At 36.7% G+C, this 12,924-nt stretch overlaps 1 protein-coding gene across 1 annotated transcript in view; it reads right to left on the reverse strand.

Annotated features, from left to right (window-relative positions):
• Nucleotides 1-3,574: 3,574 nt before the first annotated feature.
• LOC138175814 (scm-like with four MBT domains protein 2) overlaps nucleotides 3,575-12,924 on the reverse strand; it is a 305,235-nt gene continuing 295,885 nt past the window's right edge. The window contains exon 21 of the mRNA XM_069106316.1: nucleotides 3,575-8,576. Within this exon, the coding sequence (XP_068962417.1) occupies nucleotides 8,436-8,576 (141 nt within the window). The 3' untranslated portion in view covers nucleotides 3,575-8,435. The remainder of the gene's footprint in view (nucleotides 8,577-12,924) is intronic.

Genomic DNA, 12,924 nt, shown 5'->3' on the forward strand with positions numbered 1-12,924 from the left:
CAGTAAACTCTACAAATCAGGGCTTTCATTGTTTCATTGACTATCTAGACTCTAAACTTTAAGGAAGTGATAGAGAAAATGTTAAGAATGTAAATTAAACTGTCATACCTACTCCCTGCCCCCACCCCCCAGCCAGTTGTTAAACATTTACCAGCACATCTCTTTGAAGGTAAGGTCCTTAAGGACAGAGATTGCTTTGTTTGTTTGTTTTTTGGCTTTGTGCACCTGATGCTTACTGGAGTAGGTATTTAATTCTTATTCATATCATTAAACAACAATGGAACTCTCTGAAATTTTTATCTCCTAAAATTCTACAGCACATAAGAGACAACTTCTGGTTTTCCCCTATTATATCACAAATTTTAAGATGATGTATTCACTTACTCTCAAGGTCCCTATCCCAGGAAACAGTTTCTCCTTGTTGAGGATAAGGTCCAAAATCCAAGTTTTCCTTATTGGTTTCTCCACTTTTTGAAGGATTAACTTATCATAGAGCCAAGTCAAAAAATTATTAATTGCTCGGCTTTTGGCAGGGAACTACAGCAGATGTCTGGATAATTGAAGCCCCCTCTCACCCCACCTCCTCCCCATTCCCATCATTACTATTTCAATATCTCATCTCTGTGCCAGGCTTATGATCTGTTTCCCAGATTTTCTGATGAAAAGTTTTTATTCCTACCTCTATTTAATATTTACTAAAATATTCTCCATTAAACACACCCTGTGGTTTGGGGATTTTCATACACACACAGACACATGCATCCAGACACAGATGTAGATACGTAGTTATAGATGAACAGAAATCCATATCTATATGTATGTGTATTAAACATATATCTTCATGTACATATAATACTAGCAAAATTACTCCTCTGCTCCTACTGAATAAGGTACACTCTTCTAAGGCTATATATTCCATTCATAGGTCCTTAGTGAGACATCAGTGACCCAAGATTCAGATAGAGGCAGAAGGAAGCACCAAGCTATCCATGAATAAAGAAGTTAATACAGTTTAAAATAATAAAGAAATGACTGAATCAAATCCACATAATACCAAGGATAGGTAGAAATGCGGATTATCTGAATATTCGTGGAATTACTGACTGATTTGAATTTCAGTTTTCCTAATATTGAAGTGATGTGAATAATGCAACATCTAATTTTGAATACTCTATTGATGATAAACATTGCATAGAATCATGAAAAGTAGTAGCACATAAATTAAAAAACTATTCTTGTTTGCTGGTAGAAAAACCAACATAAAATAAGGAGCAATATTAACAATAAAATCACCCCAAAAAGGCTATATGGAAAATTAATTTTCCATTAGAACATTACTACTCATGTAAGCATTTGCATATCTAAACTGTTGGTGATTTTTTTTATACCATCAGAACCCTTTTTATATGCATACATACAGTTGTCCCAGAAAAAGAACTATGGAGTCAGAATGCAGACTGAAGCATACGCTTTGCTCTTTTTTTTTTTCTTTCTCGTGGTTCTTCCCATTGATTCTAATAGTTCTTTACAACATGACTAATGTGAAAATATGTTCAATATGAATGTATATGTACAGTCTCTATCAGATTGCAAACCATCTTGGGGAGGGGAGAGGGAAGGACAAAAAATATAGAACTTAAAATCTTATGGAAGTGAATGCTGAGAACTAAAATTAAATTAATTTTAAAAAAGAAATGACATATAGTTGCACACATCGCAGATCACTAAGGTGATAGCAGTAATAACCATAATCCAGAAATTATCAAAATGACATCATCAAATTAACCTGAAGGGTAGGTTGGTATGTATGTGATTTGGTTTTTGGCTTTTTTTTAAAGCATCTTTTACACACTTCTCTCATAGAAGCATGACGAGCCCCATACTTCAAACCAAAGCCAAAATGATTTTATGAGTTCTAACTCTGGCTTTGGTTGACATTAAAAACAACCACCACCACTGATGGAATTATTTCCTTATAAATCATTGCAACCCATCTATTATGCTGTGGCTATATTTTCTCTTTACTGACAAAATGTCCAATCTGCATCATACTCAGTGAAAGCTGTGTTCTTATAAGCATATATTTTAGGTGGTCTTTGAATCACTTACTAAACATTGATTATGTTCTTAGACAGAACTTGGGTAAAATAACAGTAGTAGCAGTAGGGATTTTTCTTTTTGTCCACTCAAACTATACAGGACAAAAAAAGGCAATGGCCTTGTGAATGTGGGTAGGGTAGATAACCTAAATAATTGATCAAACTGGAAAGAGACCTTTGGGACTAAGTGGGGGGGGGGGGAGGAGATGCCTCACATTTAAATAGTTGCTTTAATTTTTAAAAGCGTTTTCCTTTTGAAATAATCTGGACCTGAGATTTCAATTCCTGTGTGGAAATTCCCTTCATTCATGAAGATCAGCAACGTATCTATAACTGACTTGGAGAGTTTCCTAGTACCCCTGAGAAATTGATTTCCCCCTTAATTATACAATCAGTATGACTTAGGGGTCACATTAGAACCCAGATTTTCTTGACTCCAAAGCCTGTTCCTTAACCGCCACATCATGTTAGCTTTCTTTATATCCGTACCCTTATCTAATCCTAACCATAATGAAGTGAATAATACAATGTCTAATTTGGATACTCTATTAGTGACAAATGTCATATAGAATCATGAAAAGTAATAGCACATAAATTAAAAAAAAAAAACAACTATCCCCATGTGCTGGTAGAGAAACCAGGAGGAATCCTAACCAGGATGAAGTGAAGTAGGCATTATCTCCATCTTACAGAGAGGGGTCAGTGATTAACCCAAGAAATAAATTAGATGTGCAGGCAGGTGTTGAACCAGTGGAATACACACACACACACACACACACACAGTGTGTCTCATATATAAAGTGGCCAATAAATCCTGCACTAATTGAAACAAGGAACCATTCAAAATCATTAGGGTTATTGGCTCTGACTTCAGAGAAGCTGGGTGAATTTTTGGTTTTGGCTTATCTTAAGTTTGCTATCTACTAGAAACCTATATACTTCCAAATGGGCTGCCATTCTTTGGTAAGATAACTAGTTTCTAAAAAAAAATCTTTGGAAATATACATTCATTTTCTCTTTCATACAATAATGCAGAAGCCAATAAAAATTCTTTACTTAATAACAGTGAAATGTCAAACCTGATGACAGCTGATGGTGGTGGTGGCAGCAGACCCTAGACCCAGATGCTTACTTAACTCACCCTTGTTCCAGTTCCATGTTAATAGGCAGCAATAGAATCATCTGATAATACACACTGATGAACCCAACACCAAAAAGAGCTGTCAATTTCTCCAGGTTTTATGTCCTTGGCAAATCAGGACCAGAACTGATATGTAATCATGAAAGGTCATACATATACTTTGCTTTGGCAGAAGAAATTAACATCCTTGAATTCTGGCTCTTGGATATTTGTTTTAACTTGTACATAGTACTTTGTATTAAAACAAAAACTATCATGAAGAGATGAGTCATTTGAAAGAAAGAAGTACAGTCATTACTCATCTTCCAGATATAGGTCAGACACAAGCAGTGAATATAGTATTCATTATTACTTTATTAACAATGTGGCTTACAATTTTTCAAGTAAAAAGGGGATTTTTTTTCATTTAGAATAAAAATTAAAATATAACTCTGAATATAGATTTTCATTTATTTACATGAAAACATATATACAGAATACAATCTTACAGCAAACTAACAACATGCCCTTTGTCCTGCAAATTTCAAAAGTAAAAACACCATCAATTTTCTCTTTTACACACCAAAAAGTACACAACATATGAATCAAATCTCAATACAAACTATTCAAACTGGAATGCAAAACAGCAAAAGGGCTTTCAACATTCGCCACTAGAAAGAGTTTATGCTTCTAAACATCATGCTATTTCCCATTTTCGGACAATAAATGAGAGATTTTTTCTGTCCTTTTTCATGTCTCAATTTCCCAGCATACAAATTATTATTATTATTTTGTTTTTTAGCAAAAGATTGTCATTCTACAAGTTTTTTTTTCTTCAATACATCTTTTCCACCCATATGGGACCCTTGTAAATCCTGGTTAAGGTTTGGCACTGCTTACAATTCTCACTGTTATCTGACCTAAACTGTTTTCACTGATAGTTTCAGAAAAATTAGATGGAGATAACTTGGAAAATCATACTAAGTAGCATTTAAAATAAGGGAACAAATGCGAGAAAACTTGGCCAGAACTGAAAGCAGCATCATGTGTTGGCATTTTTAGTGTGTTAGAAAGATGTTTGGGTAAAGTAAGTGGTTCAAACCAGACTAATTAGGATTCAAACCAAAATATTTAGTGGGCACAAAGCATACTATGATTCTGATGGTTGAAAGTGGGAAAATACATGGTCTGCAGAATTTAACCACAGAAAATGTTATTTAATTTAAAGGGAGGGTGACAGATTAATTTTGAGCATGTTTTCTTATAAGAAAAATTGCACATTCCTAGTATGAGAACATCTTATATTATCATTGTTGCCACTTCTCTACAATTTTCATTTGCTTCTGAATTATTATTGCACCAAAGAGAAAATGAGAATATTTATGTTTCTCCAAAGATTTCTTCTCTAGAAACAATGGAAGTCTCGCTTTATCTTGTCCCTTCAAATATCTGCAGCCTCTAATAGTTTTGCAAAAAAGGAAAAAATCATGGTCTCGTCAAAAAGTGACTCTAACAATTCAAATAACAGCAAAGTGGTTTTTTAAACACTGGGTTTTTTTTCATTTTCAGTTATATAAACACAGATATAAACTGTTCTTTTAAAAAAAATATGAAAGCCCCTAGGGCTTCCAAAATGTGGCAGCTTAAGGAAAAACATATTAGAATGGTGTGTTTGCTACAAGATATGAAGGCAAGACTTGGTGTTCTGCCTGACTTAACCCTAACAGCTCTAAGAGAAAGATTAAGAAATTCTACTCAATCCTTGAAGGGCAGAAAATGATTCATTTCCTAAAGCTAAGTATTAGCCTGCACCACAGGCTTGGATCATTATAACTTACTGAGGAGCAACTGAGAATTAAAGTTTTCTAGTGTAGTCTGGGGATGGGATGGGGGAAGGGTGGTGAGAGAAAAAGAAGCAGGAAATTTTAAACTCTATGTCTACACATCATGTTTTAAATATGCCATGGGAGCTTATTCTGTAAAAGAATATTAGTGAATTCTCTTGTACAGAATCTTTTACCATGACAATATTATTCCCATTATTTATTATTTTCTTAAAATTACATTTCCCTTAATTCTTCCTTTGTACAGCTACAGTCCACACGGAGAGGGAGGGAGGAGAAACCAAATCCTGCAACATAGTCTATGACTTTTACTTTGTTTACTAAGTCACATAGACTGTCTCTGTATGGAACAGGAAGGAAATCAAGTCAGGTTTTAAGGGTAGGGAGTTATGTAATATACATAGGACCAAAGTATTTGGGGGGAATTTGTTTGCAAAAGTATGGTGTGGAGGAACAAAGTGAAAGCACTCTTTGGAGGGCAGTTGACTAAAAAGAGACCATACCTATTAGTTTGAGAGGGGCCAAAAAAAGACTTTAGTTAGAAGTTTGTGAGATGGCCAGAATGGTGATGATGGTAGACTCGAGTTTTACTATCCTTCTAATTAGCAGTGGTAGAGAGGAAAAATTTAACTGGTCTTCAGGAACTTTTTTCAATTTAATAGAAACAGGGAAAAACCATGTCTAAAGATGTATTTGTGTATGGGTTGGTTTTTTTTTTTGGGGGGGGGTGGAGTGATGGTAGTTGTGTTATAATTTAGGGAAATTAAAGTGTTCACACTGAATTCAATAATCAAAGGTTCTGGAAAATATTAGCAATTTCACTGAAATAGGTGGGGGAGAAGGGGCCAGTGCTATACAGTAGCATCACAAACTAAAGAGAAGAAAGCTTCAAAAATCCCCCACTTATTTGAACATTGTAGTCCTAAAATGATTTGCTTTTCCCAAGAGCTGTGAGGATGGTCACAATGGAAGATAATCTAATTAAACCAGTCATGGGCTTGACTCTGAGACTGTGTCTACTTCCTCCTCCTATATGCACACAAAGGTTGAGTCAACAATACACTCACCCCATTCCTCTCTTGTTGTTTGGCAGAGAGAATATGGGGAGAAAGTTAAGTCATAAGGATAAAGAAAATCACTGGCATGTAGTGCCAAACCAAGGCTGAGCATGCAGATAGAGACCAGCCCAGCTTTGATTTACAGGCTGCATTGACACACCCATTGGTCATGGTGAGGTCTTGCCCTTCCATCTCCAATCCCTTGCCACTTCCTGGAAAGGGCAAGAGAAGTTGATATGAATACTCAAAGTAAAATGTAGTGCAGTTGGCTCACTCCTTCATATGAGTTTAAATGAAACAGAAATGCCATGGTTAGAAAAGGCCAGAGAGAAAAGATCATAAAGAAATCTGCACAGAGAAAAGGCCAGAATTCTTGAAATCTCTCAGCAATGTTTAACTTCGTGATAACAGTATTTTGAGCCAAGGAGGTGGAGGAGACCCAAAGGGAGGTCAAAACTAGCTTGGAGAATTCAGTAAAACTCTACTACAAAGCAATGATGCATCACAAGGCATTTTTCTAGCATTACAATGTCAACAAGCACTGTTCTACATGATGGTCCATCAGGGTTCTCTACACAAAAGTTCATTCGTTAAAGGTTTATAACATGGCTGTAAACACTAACTTCAGGCTGAGACAAACACATCTCAATAGCAGGAGATACACACGTAACTTCCTCACTTTTGTCTATGCCAGTCCCAAAATGCTGAATAAAGGCCAGCATTTCTAATCTGACTTGTCAGACAAAGTTTGACCAATGAAATATTCCCATGGAGGACAGAGGAGTGAGCCCAGATCATAATTATATACACTGCCAGTGCTGAGACCAAATTTTGGGTGGGGAAAGATCAAAATAGTTATTTTGGATAAGGCAGTAACTGAAGTTGTGCAGCTATCATTGTGGAGCTCTGCTTCTGCGTAATTTAGGTCTTGTCACTCATTTCAAATATTTTTCTAAAGAATCGCAATTAAAATCCCAACAGGTAATTCTTTAAGAAATTACCCTGTCTTGATGAATGCTTGAGTTATTGATTGGATCTCATGGATGATTCTTTTAGTCCCAGAGCACTCTTATCCTGGAGCTACATAGAGATCTACATAGTTGGTCTACTTCTTAATTCTTAATATCTGCAAAATGTTCCAAGTGGTCAGGTTGGGGATCTGGATGGAGTTGTGGCTACTGTGTTACTGGGGGTGGTGGTGGTGGTAGTGGTAATGGGAGTCTAGTTTTGTCTATCCAGATAATGCCATTAAGAGAATGGACAGCAAGTGAGTAGAAAGCAGAGGGCTTTGGTTTACGGTAATCATTGCTATATCTCCCACTCATTATGTTGAAGTGATCTGTGAAATCTGGGCTACTTAACCAAAATAAAGCTACGCCAAGCTGATAGGTAACACACTGTGGAACTCTACCCCAAGGAATTTCAGGTTGTCTGTGACACAAGTCTCAAATAACACCTTATCTGAAATGTTCCATTTCCTTATTTTGGGATGCTTAAGTAATTCCTTTCAATATGTTGTCCTATAGTTCAACTTCCTTAGGGGAATTATAAGAACCCCCTCTCTGATCTGGTTACAGACAAATTAAAGGGACAAAGCTTCATTTCATTAGGAGTTGTGAACACTGTGTCTCCGCAGACTTTTTCTAGATTCCTACTCTCCTTCCCTGCGCTCACACTTTTTGTAAGAGCACTGACAAAACTAAAGGGATTAGTGGGTCTTTTTGATAATCACATCCTGCTTTAATATATATTTATCAACACTCATGTGTCACAAATGTAATAGAAATGTGTTGATCACTAGGATCAAATTGCAATGGCAAAAATCACTTGAAAATGTGATCACACACATTTCAATATGAAAAGAGTGAGGGCAAATTTGCTTGAGGCTTATTTGAAGTTCTTTTTTTAAAAAAATTGCCTGGTAGGTATCCCACATAACTGAAGAAAAACACACTACTGACTCCTAACCTTTCTCCTAAAAGGTGTAGGAAACCTCAATCAGAAGTCGCTGTGGGTTTAGTGGGAAAAGGGGAGCAAGGTTCCCCAAGCTTTTGCTATATCATGGGATGCCACAATAGAAAACAGCAAGCTATGCTCTCAGAAAGCAGTTGCTGTGGTATTTCAGTGTGCTTTAAAAACAGACATATTAAATAAATGCAGAGGAGAGGGTCAGAGATTGGTTGAGAAGTTTGGGTCTTTCTCACACTGAGATTTTTCTTAGTGCTTCAGTTTCAAATGTCTGCAGGCAGAAGAAAGCCTGTCCTCAAATGGCCCGCCCCCATGCAGGAATCTTCCAAGATGGAAAGGGTTGAAGTTAGTTGGCATATTGTGCATAGAATGCAACTTTAACTCTTTCAATCTGATGGCAAAGTTTGATAGCAGGCCCCAGCTTGAGCTCCATGCACTCCTGCACTGTGGGAAGCGTCAACAGTAGAAGTGCTTGGCCGTCAATATCCTGGCAGAAGAAAACAAGGGTTAGAATATGGGTTCTTAAATTCTTTTGTATCAAGGACTCCTTTGGCAATCTGATCAAATCTAGGCTTTTCTAAGAAGAATGTTTTTAAGTGCACAAAATAAAAGTATTTGCAAAGCAAACCAATTATAATGAAATCGTTCTTTAAAAAGAGAAAGTTTCTGGACTTTAGGTTATGAATTTCTGGATTAGGGAAAGGAATGGTTAATTCAACTGGAGCAGTGTTGTCCAACCAAGCTAGGTCCCTGGCCAGGTTAGAATACTTCCTCATTTGGAGAAGGTCTAGAGGGCTCTGGGCAAGTCTGAATCCAATGGGAATTACAAGAGGACTGAGCTTGAATTTTTCACCTTTATTTAGGGATATAGCCTAAAAAAGTCTTATTTTAACCTATTCATCAGCTGCAAAGTTCTAATTTCCATAGCCTTTGTGTGCCTTGAAACAAAGAATACCCCCAAAGAGGTGATGTCAGAAAAGGTTTGTCATGGGAAATTGTCATGGAAGACCTAAAAAGTCACTGATTCAGCTACTTGCATCTTCTGCAGATACTACTTTGGCTACTGCTGATGTGCTTGACACACACAAGGGAGGCCTAGCAGTCGCTGCTAGGATTGGTGATGGCCCCAAGGTCTTGCTAAGGCCTGAATTATCACCGTGGAAAGGCAGTCCTTTGGGTCTTAATTTTTTTGGGGGGGGGTGTTCTTAAGTATTTGATGAAGTAGGATTAATTAGCAGCTAGCTGGAAGCAAGGTAGACTAAAGGTAGGAGGAAGGGCCTTGGCAGAAGAGGTGTGAAGGCACCAAAAATCAGAGGGAGGGTTGCAGTGGAAGGTAGGAAGACACCAAAGACACATTTCACCTATTCACAACTTTTGTTAGGGCCAGCCTAAAGTACACATATGATGCCCCCCCAATAACTGATAAAGATATGGATTCTTTTAGAGTAAAGAAATTCAGAGGTAAACTTTAACGCTAAAAATTTAAGATAACTCTTTGACTGGATAAGCACTGACTCTGTTGTGAACAAATGTCAAAATCTAAGCATAATGTGGATTTGGTAAGTGGTGGTATCAGTTTCCCTTCCCATGATACTTATCTGGTGCAGATATGACTATAGTCAAGACAGACTATGAAGCTGACAAGCAAAGAAGCTGCTACAATTCATGGAAAACACAATGCAGATTCCGTACCCTGCCCCCCCCCTTTAAATGCTTAATATAGATAGAGGCGCTAAAATCTTTTAAACATGGTTCCTTCATAACCAAGTCTCAAAGAGATTTTAGGTTGCTCCTTTGGTAATATGAGAAAACCAGTGATTCAATTGTGATTAGAATTTCATAGCTTTTGAAATTTCCAAGCTTATCCCAAGCATGAGGTAACATGATCTAAGGCAGGGGTGGGGAGCCTGCAGCCTCATGGCCACATGGTGTACCTCTAAGTCCTCAGGTGCGGCCCTTTGAATCCAAACTTCACAGAATAAATCCCTTTAATAAAGATTTGCACTGTGAAGTGTGGATTCAAAGGACCACTCTTGAGGACCTAGAGGGCTACATGTAGCCTCGAGGCTACAGGTTCCCCACCGCTGATCTAAGTTATAATCATGCAAGTTCAATTAACATATAAGATGTGGCTCATGTCCACCAATAAACAGGAAGATATTAGTTTATTTTGCCTGTGTGAAGACTTCTGAATTCAGAGTAATGGTCTGAGAATTTAACTGACTTAAATTTAGCTGATCAGAATCCTTAGTACAAAATGGAGTTTAAAACAACCTTGGGAACAAAAGACCAAACACAAGAATCATTTATTTATCACTGGGTCTAGCTCCAAACTGTCATCTTTATGGGCTAACACACTGTAATAATGAAAATGGTCAGATTTATAAACAAACCAGAACGCTGAGTATACATATGTTGATAGCAGTGCTATCTATTAATTTTTCTGATTGTTGACAAACACTAGGCATGACATGTATCAAGAAGTCACTATCCTAACACTAAAGATACAGAGTTGTCATAGATTGTTCCAGCTGTAAGGGACCTCAGGGAATGATTGTGCCAGTTCATCTGTAAAATAAAGGGGCTGGTCTAGTCATTTCTATGACTCAAATATGACCGCATTTGTGATGATAAATTACAAACCGAGTCCAAATCCAAACCCGATAAGTTTAAATCCTTGGAAACTTCAATGTCTTCTTTACATTGTGTCTTATAATGCATATTTGCAATTGTAGTATCTGATTTTATTTTCAGAACATGCCTATTAGGGTGTAGCAGATAGCTAAAGTTATCCACAAAAGGTTATATAGTAATTTAATGATGTCATCAACCTGTGTCACCTGACTTCATTTGCAAATATATGACAACTGGGTTGGCTAACGTATATCTCCAGTAGTAGCCCTCAAAGCAAATATGACAAAAAATTTATTATTTGTGTTATTAATATCATTAATAATAGGTGTGCATTTATTTACCACTTTAAAAATCTATCTCATTTTATCCTCACAACAAACCTTAAAAATAGATGTTATTATTATCTGCGTTTTACAGATAAGGAAAATGAGGCAGACAGGTTAATTTACTGTTCCTGGGTCACACACTTACTAAGTCTCTGAGTCTTCCAGACTCCAGGTCCAGTACTCTGTCCGCTGAACCTCCTGATTTATTATGTTTCCCATGTGCCCGTGCTATATCTCTGTTATGAGTCTACTCTGCCTACTACCCTTAGATGCTAAGAATGGAAAACTTAAAAATGATCTGACAGTTCCCTCCTCCAAACTCCCCTATTACTGTCAAAGGGAATCACCATCTTTCCCATCACCTAGGCTTGTAATCTTCGTGTCATTCTCAATTCCTCACTTCTCATTCATCCCACATATCTAATCTACTGCTGAATCTGATCCTTCTACCTGAATATATCTAATGTATACATAATTATTTTTGTCACTGGAATGTGACCTCCTTGAGGGCAGGGACCTTTTTGTATCTCCAACAGTTATTAGCACAACTCCTGGTGCACTATACATACTTACTAAATGGCTTGTGGCTTGACCTAAATGAAATGTAATCTTGGATTCAGAAGACGATTCAGTGCCTCGCAAGAGCTTAGGGCAAGGCTGCTGAACATCAATTATTAGTATATAGTTGAATAGAGGGTGTAGAAATTGCTCCCTTCTCCCCTTTTAAATATCAGATATTCAGCTAACTTTCCTGTCAAAAAATCTTTCTTATTAAAATATATTGGAAAATGGACCTCCCAGGATTAAGCTATTTTAGCTTTTCTGAAAGGTCGGTATATAAATATACATGTTTGGAGTATGAAATGATATGCATGACCATTAAGAACGAAAAAGAAAATATGCAATTCTTGCAAATGCTTCTTTTTTGTTTATAACAATTTGTCAGTTTATACTATCAAGAACTATAAATGAGTATGACTATTCTACTTTTAAAACTGTGATGTCTACTAGGGCCTAGGGAGATATCATATGCTTCATTTAAAATATCTGAGGGCCACCAGTTGGAAGCCTCAGTAAAATCAAGGTCTTAGTGTTTAGTCCGATAAATGTCTTTGCCTTAATGCTAGCTAATTAGTTAAGTAAGGTAATTAAAGATCTAATTGAACAAAAAAAAGGGTCAAATTGCCCACTTACATTAAAAGCTCAGTAGGTAACAGCTTTCTACTATGATAAGCAAAATGCTTAATATTAAACTTGATTCTAAATATGAATAAACATACCATCCCTTAAAGTTATTTTATCTTCCCATTTCAGTGGGAGAAAACCCCTAATATTCTCAACTGTCAGTAAATGGACCCAAGTTTTTTTTAACAAGCTGGAAGGGCCACATGAGGGAAGAAACGGAAATCCATAGAACCCAGTGAGTAATGGCCCTGAAAGTAGAATTGGGACAAGAATAAAGACAATGTAGCAAAGCAGAAAGGAACCCTGAATTTGGAATCAGAGGATGTGGGTTTGAGTTTATAAATCATGATGGAGTTACTATTCCCTAAGGTCTCTTAAGTCAGGATCCTAGAACTCAGTTTTATGTGATTAGCCTAGTAAACTTCAAAACTTTCTATTCCATTTCCATGCTCCAAATTTCACAAAGTAGACTACATTTAGATGTATTCTTTACTTTTCTTGTGTGTCTTGCATCCCTTTGGCAGTCAGGTGAACGAAGCCTATATACCCAATAATCCTTGGATTTTAATTCATAATTTAAGGAAATACTACATTTCAATTAAAGGTTAATGATTAGTGAAAATAAAAATGTCCTTTTTTTTTTTTACCATCAAAGTTCATGAATCCCTTTGAAATGTAGCTATGAACACC

This window comes from Petaurus breviceps, unplaced genomic scaffold (assembly GCF_028583685.1).
Source record: "Petaurus breviceps papuanus isolate PSGF00001 unplaced genomic scaffold, PetGlider_PUasm1.0 79, whole genome shotgun sequence".
In the NCBI taxonomy this organism is placed as follows: Eukaryota; Metazoa; Chordata; class Mammalia; order Diprotodontia; family Petauridae; genus Petaurus; species Petaurus breviceps.